This window comes from Salmo salar, chromosome ssa03 (assembly GCF_905237065.1).
Source record: "Salmo salar chromosome ssa03, Ssal_v3.1, whole genome shotgun sequence".
NCBI lineage: Eukaryota > Metazoa > Chordata > Actinopteri > Salmoniformes > Salmonidae > Salmo > Salmo salar.
The window spans coordinates 62,846,607-62,864,214 of record NC_059444.1 but is presented as its reverse complement, the minus strand read 5'-3'; the positions used below and the strand labels follow the sequence as shown (position 1 = coordinate 62,864,214).

General features: G+C 41.5%; 2 protein-coding genes across 5 annotated transcripts; one reads left to right on the top strand and one right to left on the bottom strand.

Annotated features, from left to right (window-relative positions):
- Nucleotides 1-135: 135 nt before the first annotated feature.
- On the bottom strand, nucleotides 136-8,791 carry LOC123724053 (non-structural maintenance of chromosomes element 1 homolog). 3 transcript variants are annotated; one of them, XM_045715069.1, is made up of 9 exons: nucleotides 8,516-8,651; nucleotides 4,145-4,244; nucleotides 2,322-2,454; nucleotides 1,967-2,088; nucleotides 1,791-1,868; nucleotides 1,530-1,676; nucleotides 1,306-1,422; nucleotides 823-949; nucleotides 136-630 (listed from the first exon to the last, which is right to left on the bottom strand). In XM_045715069.1, exons 3-9 carry the CDS (start codon nucleotides 2,437-2,439, stop codon nucleotides 515-517), a joined length of 825 nt encoding a protein of 274 aa, XP_045571025.1. In that variant the 5' UTR covers nucleotides 2,440-2,454; nucleotides 4,145-4,244; nucleotides 8,516-8,651; the 3' UTR covers nucleotides 136-514. The 3 variants fall into 3 exon arrangements, with proteins under 3 accessions (XP_045571025.1, XP_045571026.1, XP_045571024.1); XM_045715070.1 differs by having other exon boundaries at nucleotides 4,145-4,241; nucleotides 8,516-8,626; XM_045715068.1 differs by lacking the exon at nucleotides 4,145-4,244 and having other exon boundaries at nucleotides 8,516-8,791.
- On the top strand, nucleotides 8,724-12,840 carry il4ra (Interleukin-4 receptor alpha chain). Of its 2 annotated transcripts, XM_014192929.2 has the most exons (11): nucleotides 8,724-8,968; nucleotides 9,132-9,172; nucleotides 9,387-9,484; nucleotides 9,597-9,723; nucleotides 9,825-9,991; nucleotides 10,120-10,271; nucleotides 10,360-10,504; nucleotides 10,600-10,693; nucleotides 10,813-10,891; nucleotides 11,296-11,372; nucleotides 11,514-12,840. In XM_014192929.2, exons 3-11 carry the CDS (start codon nucleotides 9,430-9,432, stop codon nucleotides 12,619-12,621), a joined length of 2,004 nt encoding a protein of 667 aa, XP_014048404.2. In that variant the 5' UTR covers nucleotides 8,724-8,968; nucleotides 9,132-9,172; nucleotides 9,387-9,429; the 3' UTR covers nucleotides 12,622-12,840.
- The last annotated feature ends 4,768 nt before the right edge of the window (nucleotides 12,841-17,608 follow it).

Here is a 17,608-nt window from a genome sequence, read left to right as displayed (position 1 = left end):
AAGGAGCAGTTAATGTATGCTCATTTCCTACTGCATATAAAATATGGAGTTGTTACCCATTTAATTTGATAGGGTATGCTTTTTCAAATTAGCATATTTAATTGTTCCCAAATTATTCCTGCAGATACTCAAAGATGAGGTAATGTCCATAATTTATTCAAATGAGGCAGTACTATTCTAATTTAACAACCTAATGAACCACAGGCACAAATTATGTACACACAGCTTCCCATTTAAACTGCCTGAAAGAATGATTGAAGTAGTTGCCACACTTCCCAGAATTGCTCCCATAGAAAGTAACTTAATAAAATTAAGATAATCAAGTTAAGAGGAGTTCACGGGAGACCATTGACGCTTCAATGAAAGTTAGATTCTTTCAGGAGAACATCTAATATTTGATATATAATTATAAAAATGTTTTATCAACATTGAAACTGAAATTGAGTTCTCTACATTTGAATGAAGGCAAAACATTGTACTGAAAGTTCTGACAGCTATACATGCATCCGTGAGGTTATGACCTCTTGGTCCTCCGGGCCTGAGCTGTAGACCGAGGAGTGGGGGTGGGGGCCGTGTTCTCTTTGGCTGCTGACTGAGTCTCGCTCTGAGAGGACGGAGGTCTATACACATCTATAGGGAAGAGAAGGGAAAATGAAATGATATGAATGACTAGATAAGTAAATATTCGTTTTTTTCTTCGTCTGAGTCGAAACAGATGAAAGTGATATGTATACACAGACCATTGTACAAACTATGATAGATTGTATAGACTATCATAGTACCACTTGTGTTGCAATTCTTTGATCAGCGTAACATTATTACCTGGGATCTCATGTGGCCAGAAGTCCTCACAGGCAGGGCATCGTGGATCAGTCCTTCCTTTGAAGTATCTGGCGACACAAGGGGTGTGGATTTTGATGCCACATGTAGGATTTTCACACATCTGGCACTGAGAGGTAAAAAGACCAGATTATTACAAAAATGAAGCATGAAACTAAATGCATTGCCTAGAAAGCCAGGCTATATCAGTGGTGTCAATCCCATTTTAAATTCAGTCAACATATTGCGTTACCGTTCATGAGAAGCATATCCAACAAAACAGACATGCAACATTAAACATTCATGTCTACCTTCTAGCAGGTTTGAACAGAGAGCAGAGGACTGAGAAAAGTGAGTTTGGGAATCTGACAAAAAGCAGATGTTACACCAATTTGGATTTGACATGGGGTCCAATTTAGCTAGCAGGAGGAATACATTAGATGCAACTTATTTACTGTAATTTAAATTGAAGTTGTATCACTTTACCTGCAAAGCCACATTGTGACAGATGTGGCAGACCTTGACCTGGTCTTGATACAACATCCGAATATATGGCTCCATCTCCATTATACATCGAGTGGAGAGAGAGTAGTCACCATTTTTCTGAAGAAAAGACAAACACAGATTGCAAGTCAATCAGTGGCACAAGAAAGTGAGTGCACACAAGAAGCAATAACTGCATGCCTAGAATGTGTCTTCAGAGACAGCACCTCATTCAGCCACTTATCCTGAACAAGCCTGTTCAGTACATGTTCCGTTTCTCTTTTCTTTAGCTTCTTTGTCTGGAGGCTGTCGGCACAGTTAAGAATGTCCGTGGAAGAGGCGGTTCCATTGTCAGAGTCCACAATTAGGTCCATCTAAAAAACAAATACAAAAATAAGAACATGCCAGTTGTTACAGAGATATTCAAATGTTATTTAAATCTTAAGTCTTGACAGTCATTTACCATTTACTAAAAACAGCATACTCACTGTTTTTCGGAATAATTCCAACTCGTTGTCTGCATAATCAGTTGACATCCTGGTCACATCAGTTTCAGCCATGTTCACCTGGACAGGAGAAGATGTCAACAGGAAAAATAAGAGCAGTTCATGATGGTAGTAGTAGTAAAAGAGCTTTGTGAATGAATTTGATTAGTGTCACTGACCAAAGCATGGTACTGTAGACCATCCTCCTCAGACATCCCTTTTCTGATCTGCATGAACATGGGCTGCAGCTGGGCATTGATAACCTCGATGAATTCATCGAGTTTATCATGAGCATAGTGTGCTGTATAAAAAGGTGTACATGTGAGTGGCCCTCAACAAAAACATTTTTGCCCAGTTTCTCAGACCTAGATTAAGCCTATTCCTGGACTTAAAGGCACTTTCAATAGAGAATCTCTATTGTGTCTAGAAAACTGGACCTTTGAGTTTAAGGGTTTATCATAGAGACACTTTGCTGACAAAAAATAAACAGTAGAGAACCAGGGGCAAAATAGTATACAGCTATGCTGTTCTTACCACCGTGTGTCTCACAGCAATGCCGGTGGAGAGCCCTTGCCTTGGCACCATCAATGATCCCATTGACCATCATGGTTTGCAGGAACCTTTTATGGCTTTCTCCCAGTGGTCGAGCCATGGTGCAAGGAAAGCCCTAGAAAACATTAAACAACAATTTTGAATAAGCAGCATTTGAGGGTGTGAGATTCCATTGGACCCCACACGATGTGGTTGACCAATAATTGCTAGTGCTTGGGCACACACATCGACAAGCCAATTTGCCTCTTTGCATTATAGGCTGACGTTAGCTCACAGATGAAAGTGGTCAGCTACACTGAACAAAAATATAAACGCAACATGCAAAGTGTTGGTCCCATGTTTCATGAGCTGAAATAAAAGATCCCAGAAATGTTCCATACGCACAAAACTTATCTCTCAAATGTTGTCCCGAAACTTGTTTACATCCCTGTTAGTGAGCATTTCTCCTTTCCCAAGACAATCCAACTGACAAGTGTGACATATCAAGAAGCGGATTAAACAGCATGATCATTACACAGGTGCACCTTGTGCTGGGGACAATAAAAGACCACTCTAAAATATGTAGTTTTGTCACAACACAATGTCACAGATGTCTCAAGTTCTGAGGGAGCGTGCAATTGGCATCCTGACTGCCGGAATGTCCACCTGAGCTTTTGCCAGAGAACGTAATGTTAATTTCTGTACCATAAGCAACTTCCAACGTCGTTTTAGAGAATTTGGCATTACGGCCAACCGGCCTGACAACTGCAGACCACGCGTACAGCATTGTGTGGGCGAGCTGTCAACGTTGTGAACAGTGCTCCATGGTGGATTATGGTATGCGCAGGCATAAGCTACTAACGAGAAACACAATTGCATTTTTATCCATGGCAATTTGAATGCACAGAGATACAGTGATGAGATCCTGAGGCCCATTGTCGTGCCATTCATCCATTGCCTCATGTTTCAGCATGATAACGCACGGCCCCATGTTGCAAGGATTTGTACACAGTTCCTGGAAGCTGGAAATGTCCAAGTTCATCCATGGCCTGCATACTCACCAGACATGTCACCTGTTGAGCACGTTTGGGATGCTCTGGATCGACATCTACAACAGTGTGTTCCAGTTCCCGCCAATAACCAACAACTTCGCACAGCCATTGAAGAGTGGGACAACATTCCACAGGCCACAATCAACAGCCTGATCAACTCTATGCGAAGAAGATGTGTCACGCTGCATGAGGCAAATGGTGGTCACACCAGATACTGACCGGTTTTCTGATCCACGCGCCAACAGATGCACGTCTATTCCCAGTCATGTGAAATCCATTAGATTAGGGCCTAATGAATATATTTAAATTAACTGATTTCCTTATATGAACTGTAATTCAGTAAAATCTTTGAAATTGTTGTGTGTTGCATTTATATTTTTGTTCAGTATAGTTATCTCTAGCTGTCAAACAGTAATGTTAGCTAGCTCCCTCAGGGTGCGTGTGTAGCTCTCCGGTAGTAATAGACAACGCAACTCACACACAAACACCTCATACACACGCAGACTCCTGTACAAAATATTAGGAACACCTTATCTTTTGTCTTACCCATTCACCCTCTGAATGGCACACAAACACAATCCATATATCAATTGTCTCAAGGCTTAAAAATCCTCCCCTTCATCTACACTGATTGAAGTGGATTTAACAAGGGGATCATAGCTTTCACCTGGTCAGTCTATGTCATGGAAAGCGCAGGTGTTCCTGATGTTTTGTACACTCAGTTTTTGTGTATATAGATCTCTCTCTCACACACACGCACACACCGATACTCACAAACACATCCAACGTTGCGAGGAGGTAGCTGGAACCCAATATGGTGACCGGAGTATGGGCGTGTCGAAAGGAAAGGAGTGGGTGTGTCAAAAGCACTCTGCTATAGGTTACACCAAAGACAGAAGAGTATGGTTTAGAAACGCTGTCAGACGGTTTTAATTGAGCAGTGTTGTTTATTTATTTTTCGTTTCTTATCACGCCGCTACCGTACATTTGAGCTACAGTACTGTGAGAGTTTGGACTTTTGTTTTGAAGCCAGACGATGAGTCTTAAGTCGGATTTCACTGTTTTAAGCAAATAATTTTACATTCAGGTAAAAAACTGAAGGCAGTTTATTTTTTATAAAAATTATTGATGATGGGTGTACTGTTGCTTCATGGGTTGTATGTGTGTGCTTACTGTGACTATCACCCTGATATTGGCTACTAGGTAGCTACTTCCCACGCCGTTGCCGGACAGTAGTGCTTGTCAAGCAGGAGCGAAGGGCACTGTGTCCCGGTGTTGTTGCCGTTCATGCCCTTCCTATTGAGTAGTAGACTATGTATGTATCAAGGTGACATCTAGATGGTTATCAATATTAGTTATTTCTTGTGTAGGCTGCTATCAAATATATGTATCACTAACACAAGATACTTCATCTGTGTCGTTTACAGTGGAAGGAAATTAAGAATAGTGGGCAGAACAAGCAAGGAGGTGGGCAAAGCCAAGTACAAGCTAGTGAGATCCTATTAGCGCGTTGTAGCATGTATTTGCATATTTCTGTTAGGGAATGCATCCTCTTGGAAGTGTCTTTGTGCACAAACTCAATTCGACCTTGCACTCCTAAACAACACATTTATATTTTACTTTGGCAAAGCGCCAAGTCTATAAATCTTAATGTACTGTGTTCGTAACAGATTTTTGTTTTGGGAACATAAAAATGTATTGAGATCAGATGTTTTATCGATGAGAACATTTGCAGAATGTCGGCCCAGTTTCACCTTGTTCCATCCTCTCCCACTACCTGCGTTTGGACTTCCTCACTACCACATGTGGTGGTGAGAAAACATTCTAAATGGATGCTTCAGCTTTATAGCCGCTGTGACGTGTCTGGGTTACCCATTCTGGCTGTGCTGCTATCTTACATGAAATAAAAAATGGCCACGTTACCTACCGCCGGCGACAAGACCGTGATACCCAGTAGGAAGCAGGCACGCCGATACAATGCCACGCAAAACGGTCTTGAGTGGCAACAAATCTGCCCAATTAGCTGATTCACTTTCCATAAACCCACTCCTTTTGACACACCCACTCGCCCATACTCCGGTTGTCATATTGGGCTGCAGCTACCCATACTTGAGCAGGAAACACTCTTTTCATGCCACTTCAATAACAATGTGACTTTTTCGTAGCAGCTTAGGTGACTGAGGTTAAGGTTAGGAAGAGTTTGGGGAAATGCTCTCCTAATCTGCTATGAAAATCACTTTGTATCAAAGTGGGCTGAAAAGATTGTGTCCCACACTTGAACGCTGCTGTCCCATGTATAGTTGAAGTTGGAAGTTTACATACACTTAGGTTGGAGTCATTAAAACTAGTTTTTCAACCACTCCACAAATTTCTTGTTGACAAACTATAGTTTTGGCAAGTCGGTTAGGACATCTACTTTGTGCATGACAAGTAATTTTTCCAAAAATTGCTTACAGACAGATTATTTCAGTTAAAATTCACTGTATCACAATTCCAGTGGGTCAGAAGTGTACATACACTCAGTTGACTGTGCCTTTTAAACAGCTTGGAAAATTCCAGAAAATTATGTCATGGCTTTAAAAGCTTCCGATAGGCTAATTGACATAATTTGAGTCAATTGGAGGTGTACCTGTGGATGTATTTCAAGGGCTACCTACAAACGCAGTGCCTCTTTGCTTGACATCAAGGGCAAATCAAAAGAAATCAGCCAAGTCCTCAGAAACAAAAATGTAGTCCACAAGTCTGGTTCATCCTTGGGAGCAATTTCCAAACGCCTGAAGGTACCACGTTCATCTGTACAAACATAAGTACGCAAGTATGATATCAAAGCTACCGTGCATACCTATATAACGTAGGTACATGACGTAATGAGCCACCTAAAATTTTGCGCTACACATGCACACAGCATTCCTAACCTAGCCTGCTGTGTGGCTCAAGCGGTCATTTGAAAGAGTGAAAACATTTCAGCGAGACAACTCAAAGGCGAAATCCATTAAATCCAAGATAATGGAATTCATTCCCCTTGACAATCAAGCGTTCTCTGTCGTGGGTGATGTTGGCTTTCGCCGACTGGTCGAGCACCGGTACACACTACCATGTGCGCTATTTTTCAGATGTTGCCCTCCCGAAGTTTCACAATAATAGCATCACTGCTATTAGCTTCACAACATACAGACTATGGAACGCCGTTTGGGTCTTTGCGTGTCAAAAAAGACACAGTAGCACTGTCAAAGCTGTACAAAAATGTCTGCAAACAAGCAAACACCGGTCACGAACGATGTGTTTACAATACCGCGTTGGTAATAAAGCATCATTTGTTCGACCGAAACTTCTGGGGTAGCTAGCTTTAGCTTGGTAACTAGCTAGCACCAATATAACCAGCCTGAAAACCATGACCTGTAGAAACTGCAGTCATTTTCATTATTCTTAGCAATGATTTGGGAATCCTTGTAAGTAATAGCTAGGTTACCAGTTGTTGTTCGCCTATTGAAATTGAACTTCAGTTCATGAAAATAAATAGCTAGCCAGCTACTTAACCCTGTTGCCCAAAGCTAACGTTATAAGCAGCCAGCTAGTTTCATCTGGCTAGTGATGCTCGACCGGACCGGGTTATGTGTTGTGAAGCTAGCCACAATAAGGATTAGGCACAAGTGGAATTTGAAGTTTGCCTTCAAAATAAAAGTATGTAATTGACAGTGATGCAAATGAATACAAATAGTAGAATCATGTTAACTTGTATTTTGAAGGCTAACCGCAAAGTCCACTATTTTGGCTAATCCTTATTGTGGCTAGCTTCACAGAGATGGTCCGACCACCATGAATCAAATAATTACTGTCTTATAAATTGGGGTTATTTTAGATGATGACACCAAGCTATATAGTTAGCTAGCTAACTATATACCTAATGAAACAGATGTTTTGCTATGTTTTTTGGGAAGAACATTACTTACATAACATAACTCATATCCATGAGCTAGCTATCTTTTATGACCAGCACTGTAGGTGTGCGAGACAACTTTACCAGCATCATAACATACGTATCGATGAATCGTTGTGACATGAAATAAGTGATCGTGTAATCAATGTGTAATAACTACATAAAAAATGTATAAACGCGTTAAATTATTATGTGACGTGCAGTCATATTCAGGTCCTGATTGGTCAACAAGCTTATTTGACACGTCAAAGACCCAAATGGCGTTCCATAGAAATCCTGTTTGAGAATCAAACGACTGAACAAATGAACAACTAAACAGCACAGCAAGTAAGTGAAAGAAATAGGTTTTGGGGACATGCATAAATACCAACAAATAACTTTTTGGTCAGTGTGGCGTGTGTAACCTTTATTTAAATAGGCAAGTCAGTTAAGAACAAATTCTTATTTACACATATGCTGTGCCTTAGACCGCTGCATCCATATGTGTGTGTGTTAACTATTTAACTGTAATAGAATGCTTAAAAGGCCGCTCAAATTTTAAATATCGGTTATCGGTATCGGGTTTTTTTTTGCAAGGAAAATATCGGCGCAAACATATGTTTTCATACCCTACATTACTCATCTCATATGTATATACTGTACTCTATACCACCTACTGCATCTTGCCTATGCCATTCAGGCATCACTCATTCATATTTTTATGTACATATTCGTATTCATTCCTTTACATTTGTGTGTGTATAAGGTAGTTGTTGTGAAATTGTTAGGTTATATTACTTGTTAGATATTACTGCATGGTCGGAACTAGAAGCACAAGCATTTCGCTACACTCGCATTAACATCTGCTAACCATGTGTATGTGACAAATGCATTTGATTTGATTTTGATCATTAGTTGTTAGCCAACTGTCTGGAGATGTTCTGAAATTAGTGATTTCTTTTTTATTATTTGTGTAGTGGTTTGACATTTTTGCTTGATGGCTAGGCGCTAGTAACACAAGCATTTCGCTGCATCCACGATAACATCTGCTACTGTGTAAGGCAACGCGACCAAGAAACTTTGATTTGGCTAGTCAGTTATTGTTAGCCAACCAGCAGTAACAACATGTCAGCAAATGTTCCGGACAAAATAGACCGGCACAGCGTATAGCAAAAACATATATAATACAATAGATATATTAAACTTCAAACAACAGCATCCCCACTCACCAGGCAAGTCAGTCGTTGCTCTGTTTTGTTATTGCTGGTTCCTTTTACTTCTGTCAAAAATGAGCTAGCTAGCTTTGTTTACGCGGGTTGTACGTGAGACTTGCACGGGCCTACCTCTTCCTCTGTAGTTACCGTTTACGGTGTTTCTGGAAAACCATCTTGAAGCCAAGGTGCTACCGCCCCCAAGCGGACTGGTAGACCAAAAGCGTCTCAAGCAAAAAGGCAAACATTGTACATTAGCTATGGTTTAGATTGTAAACTATGTGGCTCGGTGTTCCATGTCTTTATCTGAAACCAGACTTCCCGGTAATGGATTAAGTTGCAAAAAGATTGCAATATTATTAAAATGTCGTTGATGGAATTCGAAGTTGGTAATCAACCATAAAACAAAAACAAAGCGTACGTGCGTGCGATGTGGCCATACAAGGAAGGGGGGCGAACTTCCCATGAAAGGTGTGTCCTATTGGATCTGTAATTTCCAGTAAGCAATTCGTCGTTGTCAAAACAGCAGCTCTTTCTATTTGTGTAAAGTAACAAATGATTGTTACCACTGTAGATCGTATGAAGACTATATACTGTATTATAGATACATTGTTTTTTGTTTGTTCTTTTAAAGGAATGAGTACTTCCTCAAAATTATAATATATCACTGTGTGGGTGAGTGACTTTCGATTTGCTATATCTCTATGTAATCAAGGGAAACTAGTGGGAAAGTTAGGTCTATTAACAAAAACAACAACTGCAGGCCCACAAAAAAACGTATTACTGTATTAATAGTCACTTACTTCTTCATATTTAGCCTACATGTAGCCTATTTTAATGTGTAGAAATTTAAACACTAACATGAAACATTTTCTCTTTCTGATTTCAGATTGAATTATACTGTGTGGTTTACTCTAAAGTATTCAGCAACAATGTTTCTATTGATTATTATATTCACAACCTTTGGGACTTTGATAGCTGATGATGGTAAGCAGTCTTTTGTATATAGCCTATAAACATGTAAGTAGATTTAACCACAGTATTTTTGCCTGATCATGATTAACATTTAACAAGCTTTTTGTTTGTTAATTACTTGTAGCAATGAGTGACGGAAATCTTCAATGCTTCAACGACTATGAGAAAATTATGGTTTGTCATTTTACAACTGACAAGTCTAAGTGTGCTGAATACAACATGACATTGAAATTTATGGGCAAAGAAAATATGTAAGTTTATGATTGTTTAAGTTTTTCTATTGTCGATGTTAATCTCACCAAGAAGTCATATTTCATTTCAAAACTGCATTATTATTCAACTTATTTCCCAGAGCCCAGAATGGTTGTACTTTCAAGGAAAAGGAGAGGTCCAATGATGTTTCCAAATGTGGATGCTCTATTGATCCAATGGTCCTTATTATTGGGGAGGAGTTTAATGCAACACTTTGGAATTCTGGGAAGCGCCTAAATTCCAAAGTCCTCTGTATCAAATGCAGCAGTGAGTTGCATCTACATATGCAGATTGCTATTTGAAAATGAATTACTGTTATAAAGAATATTGCATGAAATGAAACCATTCTTTAATTGATTGATATGTCAAACCATCCCTATCATTGCCCTATATAGTAAAACCCAAAACCCCCACCGTCCAAATGGTGAAACCAACAAAAAATGGGAATTTCCTGGTCAAATGGAAGACAAACTACCCTGATGATGTACCGTTTTCTAAGGACTTGATTGCCGAATTGAGCTACAGAAAGAAAGGAGAAACAGATGAGGTAAAGGAGGGTGATATACTGCATTCCCCCGTTTGCTGTCACATCACAAAGACAACATTCCTTCTAGCCCTTTCCTTTCTTCCTACAGGTGTCCAAAAATGACTCAACAACTTCCCATGAATTACTTGGCAGAGACTTGGAGCCAAACACCATTTATGCTCTGAAGGTCAGAACCTATACTGACATTAGCGGTCGTTTCAGTGACTGGAGTGAAGAGTTGGAATTCACCAACCGTAAGTGATTAAATGAGATTTATCATCCATGGGTTTTCAAACCTTAATTTCACTTTCACCTTGTAGCTCATTGTATATTCTTCTCTGCTCCACAGCTGCATCATCTCGGAAAGTACTCCAGATTGTCATTGCTTTCAGTTGCATTGCTGTTATCATCATCACAAGTGCTTTGTTTTGGTGCAGTGTTAGGTAAGTTGTCCTGACATGTCTGTAGGTGACAGTATGTCTGTTTCCACAAACATTTGTTATCATACAGCTTCATATTGGCCCTATAGGCTTTCAAATCCTCCTATTTCCCCCCTCTGCAGACTCAAAGCCAAGTTGTGGGATAATATTCCTAAATGTTCAAACCAAGACCTTTTGTATATGGTTCCAGGAGTACCTAAGGTGAGGCTCTATCTCCAATTATAAACTGGGTGGTTTGAGCCCTGAATGCTGATTGTCTGAAAGCTGTGGTATATCAGACCGTATACCATGGGTATGACAATAAAATAAAAATAATATTTTAGAGTAGTTACATTCGTAACTAGTTTAGAATAGCAATAAGGCACCTCTGTGGTTTGTGCTATATGTCCAATATACCACAGCTAAGGGCTTTGTCCAGGCATTCTGCGTTGCGTTGTGCAGAAGAACCGACCTTAGCCGTGGTATATTGGCTATTTACCACACCTCCTCAGTCCTTATAGCGTAAATATTCTATGTTTAAATAAACTGTAAACCTTCATTACTTTCATACTGTAATTCCTTCCATTTGTGTATTTGCGTTTAGTGATGTTTGTTCTCCACCACAGGTATTGTCTCCTCCCAAAATACCTTTATCCTCCATCCATGTTGATTCTTCAAAAATGGACACTGAAGGAAAATCATGGTGAGCGTATAGATGCACTATAAACATAGCAAAATGAAAAGGTGTCTTTGGGTTCAGTCCTATTCGTGTGGGCAGACAGGTCCTTGCAATGAAAATAAGCTTTAATTCACTGTAAATTGCCCGCTTGTCTTTTCTCTACAGGACAAACCCCTCGATAGTAGATGGGAGCAGTGGAAGAGGTAGTGGCTCAGAGCTTGACTCATCTTCCTTGGGTTATGCCCACACATATCCCATGAGCCAGGAGCCTAGTAATGTGCAAATCATTAGCCATCTTCAAGAGGCCCTGAGCAAAGTCTTTCCCAGCCTTGTTCCTTTGGACGGGAATCCTCAGTCATTGCTTTTAGCCCCTCCTAAGACAGATGATGGTACACAAATGAACTGCCCTGAGTCAAATAGAGACATTGGTGTGTGTTCATCTGACTACAATCCTCTTCATTTCATGAGTGAGTCTGGAGGCTCTTGTGGGTCGTCTTGTTACAACAATATTACCTACTCCCCCTCAGTGCCTATTCAAGAGTTAACAACAAGCAAGACATCCTCATTTCCTACGCAGCCTCTGCTCTTTTGTAACTCCTCCTACCATTCTGGGGAGGCTGAAGTGTTGAAAAATGGCCATCCACAGCTATTTCTTGGTACTGGTCAACAAGACCTTAACTTGTCCACTAACTGTGCACCCCTCTTGCAAACTGACTTTTCATATCACCCGTGTGATGGCGCCAGTGATGATTCAGAGACTACCACGTCAGCAGAGGACACCAGTCTGATGTACGGCTCTAATGACAGCAATGTGTCCGAACCTCACAATGTTATCAGTGTCGTTCCTGGATATCAGAGCTTCAGTAAGGCGGTCAGTAAGGACAATGAGAGAGGAACTGATGCCTTCATGGATATGCCACTGCCACTTAAGGGTTTCCAGGATGTGGACAGTAGCGAGCCACTGATTTACGATGTGAATCCATGTTACCACAGCCTGCCTGACCCTGGATGCTGCCTCCCCCCGAGTGATGGCGATTATCAGACTTTACAGAGCCTGGGACAAAATAGCCCAGATCAGTGGGTTTCAGACAAACTGCTGAACAAGTGTTTGGAGACTGAGATCCCTCAAAGCTCCATGGGGAACATGCCTCTAAATGTCATACCCAACTCACAGGGAGGACAATGTCCGATACCTGGAAGTCCCTTTCTTACTGCTTTCTGTTCAGTCCAAGCCATGCAAATAGACAATGACAGCTCTTATCATTGTGTGTGATTATACGGTAGACACTTTTGCACTTTACTTTACAATTTCTTTTATTTTGGGGACTTGAGCTCATATATGTTTTTTTTCTATATTATACAAACAGTTTGAATACCATTCTGCCATGAAAATGCTGTAGCCTCATGTCTAGAAATGTTCCACATTTTGGATGTACAGCTTCTGTAAATAAACATTTGTGGGGGAAACTGCTACAGTTAATTGTTGAAGAGATATAACATGTCTTTGCCTCATCTGTCTGAAGCATGTTGTTCATCATCTGGGATGTAAACAAATAAGGATGTGTACTTCAGTTGAAATACTGAGCAATAACATCTAGATTCCACATCAAGGTCGTCAAACTAATCTCCAGCCTCTAAAAGTGACTTCTCTTCTAATGGCTTCCCAAAATAGTCAGACAGTTTCATTGCATATGATGTTTGATAGGCTAAATAGTGTTAACAGTATAAGCCTCATGCAAACATTGAGGTTGAATTTCTGATGAAAAAAACTGGTAGACCTACTTCCTTATTGCGTTGTTCCTTGAAACAAGTACATTGCAGCTTCCATGGAAATACATGCCCACAAAGTAGAGCCAGCCTCTGATGCCATAGATGTGTTGCGAATCAGGTAAACAAAAAAAATTGGCTTTGTTTAGGGTTATTTTGTAGTGTTTATTGCAGAAAACGTAGACTTTTTTTCCCTTCAAAGCGCTTTCAAATCAAATTTTATTGGTCACATCCACATGGTTAGCAGATGTTATTGCGAGTGTAGCGAAATGCTTGTGCTTCTAGTTCCGACCATGCAGTAATATCTAACAAGTAATCTAACAATTTCACAACAACAAAGGAATGAATAAGAATATGTACATATAAATATATGGAAGAGCGATGGCCGAACAGCATAGGCAAGATGCAGTAGATTGTATAGAGTACAGTATATACATATGAGATGAGTAATGTAGGGTATGTAAATATTATATAAAGTGGCATTGTTTAAAGTGACTAGTGATACATTTATTACATCCAATTTTTAATTATTAAAGTGGCTAGAGATTTGAGTCAGTATGTTGGCAGCAGCCACTCAATGTTAGTGATGGCTGTTTAACAGTCTGATGGCCTTTAGATAGAAGCTGTTTTTCAGTCTCAGTCCCAGCTTTGATGCACATGTACTGACCTCACCTTCTGGATGATAGCGAGGTGAACAGGCAGCTGCTCGGGTGGTTGTTGTCCTTGATGATCTTTTTGGCCTTCCTTTGCCCCCGGTGATGCGTTGTGCAGACCTCACTACCCTCTGGAGAGCCTTACGGTTGTGGGCGGAGCAGTTGCCGTACCAGGCGATTATACACCCTGACAAGATGCTCTCGATTGTGCATCTGTAAAAGTTCGTGTTTTTGATGACAAGCCAAATTTCTTCAGCCTCTTGAGGTTGAAGAGGCGCTGTTGCGCCTTCTTCACCACGCTGTCTGTGTGGGTGGACCATTTCAGTTTGTCCGTGATGTGTACGCCGAGGAACTTCAAACCTTCCACCTTCACTACTGTCCCGTCGATGTGGATAGGGGGGTGCTCCCTCTGCTGTTTCCTGAAGTACACGATCATCTCCTTTCTTTTGTTGACGTTGAGTGTGAGGTTATTTTCCTGACACCACACTCCGAGAGCCCTCACCTCCTCCCTGTAGGCCGTCTCGTCATTGTTGGTAATCAAACCTACCACTGTAGTGTCATCTGCAAACTTGATGATTGAGTTGGAGGCATGCATGGCCACGCAGTTATGGGTGAACAAGGAGTACAGGAGAGGGCTGAGAACGCACCCTTGTGGGGCCCCAGTGTTGAGGATCAGCAGGGTGGAGATGTTGTTTCCTACCTTCACCACCTGGGGGAGGCCCGTCAAAGTCCAGGATCCAGTTGCACAGGGTGCAGTCGAGACACAGGGTCTCGAGCTTAATGACGAGTTTGGAGGGTACTATGGTGTTAAATGCTGAGCTGTAATCGATGAATGGCATTCTTACATAGGTATTGCTCTTGTCCAGATGGGTTAGGGCAGTATGCAGTGTGATTGAAATTGTGTCGTCTGTGGACCTATTGGGGCGGTAAGCATATTGGAGTGGGTCTAGGGTGCCAGGTAGGGTGGAGGTGATATGATCCTTGACTAGTCTCTCAAAGCACTTCATGATGACGGAAGTGAGTGCTACAGGGCCATAGTCGTTTAGCTCAGTTACCTTAGCTTTCTTGGAAACAGGAACAATGGTGGCCCTCTTGAAGCATGTGGGAACAGCAAACTGGGATAGGGATTGATTGAATATGTCCTAAACACACGAGCCTGCAGGTTTGCGCATGCTCTGAGGACGCGGCTAGGGATGCCGTCTGGGCCGGCAGCCTTGCAAGGGTTAACACGTTTAAATGTTTTACTGACGTTGGCTGCGGTTAAGGAGAGCCCGCAGGTTTTGGTAGCGGGCCGTGTCAGTGGCACTGTGTTGTCCTCAAAGTGAGCAAAGAAGTTGTTTAGTTGGTCTGGGAGCAAGACGTCGATGTCTGCGACGGGGCTGGTTTTCTTTTTGTAATCTGTGATTGACTGTAGACCTTGCCACATCTCGTGTCTGAGCCGTTGAATTGCGACTCTACTTTGTCTCTATACTGATGCTTAGCTTGTTTGATTGCCTTGCGGAGGGAATAGCTACACTGTTTTAATTCGGTCATGTTTCCGGTCGCCTTGCCCTGATTAAAAGCAGTGGTTCGCGCTTTCAGTTTTGCGCGAATGCTGCCATCAATCCACGGTGTCTGGTTGGGGAAGGATTTAATATTCGCCGTGGGTACAACATCCCTGATGCACTTGCTAATAAACTCGAACACCGAATCAGCGTATACATCAATGTTGTTGTTCGACGCTATCCGGAACATATCCCAGCCCATGTGATCGAAGCAATCTTGAAGCGTGGAATCAGATTGGTTGGACCAGCGTTGAACAGACCTGAGCATGGGCGTTTCCTGTTTGAGTTTCTGTCTATAGGCTGGGAGCAACAAAATGGAGTCGTGGTCAGATTTGCCGAAAGGAGGGCGAGGGAGGGCTTTGTATGCGTCGCGGAAATTAGAGTAACAATGATCCAGTATTTTGCCGGCCCGGGTCGCGCATTCGATATGCTGATAATATTTAGGGAGCCTTGTTTTCAGATTAGCCTTGTTAAAATCCCCACCTACAATAAATGCAGCTTCAGGATATGTGGTTTCCAGTTTACATAGAGTCCAATGAAGTTCTTTCAGGGCCATTGAGGTGTCTGCTTGGGGGGGATATACACGACTGTGATTATAGTCGAAGAGAATTCTCTTGGTAGATAATACGGTCGGCATTTGATTGTAAGGAATTCTAGGTCAGGTGAACAAAAGGACTTGAGTTCCTGTATCCTGTTATGATCACACCACGACTCATTAATCATAAGGCATACACCCCCGCCCTTCTTCTTACCAGAGAGATGTTTGTTTCTGTCAGCGCGATGCGTGAGGAAACCAGGTGGCTGTACCGACTCTGATAATGTATCCCGAGTGAGCCATGTTTTGTGAAACAGAGAATGTTACAATCTCTGATGTCTCTCCGGTAGGCAACCCTTGCTCGGATTTCGTCTACCTTGTTGTCAAGAGACTGGACATTGGCAATTAGTATACTTGGGAGCGGTGGGCGATGTACCCATCTACGGAACCTGGCCAGAAGACCGCTCCGTCTGCCACTTCTGCGGCGCCTTAGTTTTGGTTCGCCTGCTGGGATCCAATCCATTGTCCTGGGTGGTGGACCAAACAGAGGATACACTTCGGGAAAGTCGTATTCCTGGTCATAATGTTGGTATGTTGACGTTGCTCTTATATCCAATAGTTCCTCCCAGCTGTATGTAATAAGACTTAAGATTTCCTGGGGTAACAGTGTAAGAAATAATACATAAAAAACAAAATACTGCATAGTTTCCTAAGAACATGAAGCGAGGCGGCCATCTGTGGGCGCTGGTGAAGCTTGAATAAAGATTACCTGACTAGTGACACATATAGCGATGGTCTATCATGCAGAAAATTGTGAGGCGTTTGCCACATTTTAACCATCAATAATAGTATACAATTGGAATGACTGAGGCATTCAGCATTATTTCTTTCACGGTATTGTGGCGATTTTGTGACAGGCTGTTTTTGAACAAAGGCCAAGATAGAAGTGTGGAGACACCGGAGGGGATGGTGGGAAGCCATTTTCACAAAGCCACAGGTCTGCTATGCCAACTTGTCATGCTTATATTGAGCAAGTATGCAGGAATGCATGGTGGAATTCACAGATATGTCATACTTCGAATGCTTTGGACAGGCAATGTAAGTGATGGAAATTACTTTTCACGGACTTCATTGCAAAATTTAATTTTGTTGAGGATAAAAAGGCAGCTCAAAGGTTGCCTTGAAAATGTGAATTCATTGAGTTATCCTGTCATCGGCACCACTTTTTGTCATTGCCATTTAATAGCTCAAATACCTATGTACTTCTCTGTGCTGCAGGCACGTTAAGCTTCGGTCCAGTTAGTGTTAGAAATACCAGATGAGCGCTTGTAGATTCCAATAGGTAATGTACATTTCAGGACTTAAACCACACATTCTTCTTTATGTTTGTATGCAAAGGATCAAGTTGCACAATTGACTAGAAAATAGCACAAAGGAAGATCACTTTAGGATTCTGATTATAATGCAATCAATACTCAATTACCTGTGAAGTACTGCAGGACCTATGGTGCCCTCACTGGTTCAGTGCTTCTCTAAGGTCGTCATCCACCTCTATGATTTATGGGCCCTGCTCTTGAACCTTGCTTGGAAAACAAATGAACTGCAGTGATGTCACATCTTCCTGCCAGTGATCAACATTAAAATGTCCTTTTTAGAGGGAGAAAATATACATCACTTTTATGGAGTACTAACAATGAAATCACTTTTATCCGGTTCTTTTTAGCTTTTTATCTAAATTGTTGCAAGTGTAATAAATGTTGG

Excerpts from the sequence above, each read along its gene's own strand:
- il4ra (XM_014192929.2), top strand. The coding sequence starts at position 9,430 with ATGTTTCTATTGATTATTATATTCACAACCTTTGGGACTTTGATAGCT. Across the intron at positions 10,694-10,812 it reads TTGTTTTGGTGCAGTGTTAG|ACTCAAAGCCAAGTTGTGGG; the intron begins GTAAGTTGTCCT and ends CCCCCTCTGCAG. Across the intron at positions 11,373-11,513 it reads GACACTGAAGGAAAATCATG|GACAAACCCCTCGATAGTAG; the intron begins GTGAGCGTATAG and ends TTTTCTCTACAG.
- LOC123724053 (XM_045715068.1), bottom strand. The coding sequence starts at position 2,439 with ATGGCTCGACCACTGGGAGAAAGCCATAAAAGGTTCCTGCAAACCATG. Across the intron at positions 1,869-1,966 it reads GTCTACAGTACCATGCTTTG|GTGAACATGGCTGAAACTGA; the intron begins GTCAGTGACACT and ends TCTCCTGTCCAG. Across the intron at positions 631-822 it reads CTGGCCACATGAGATCCCAG|ATGTGTATAGACCTCCGTCC; the intron begins GTAATAATGTTA and ends TCTTCCCTATAG.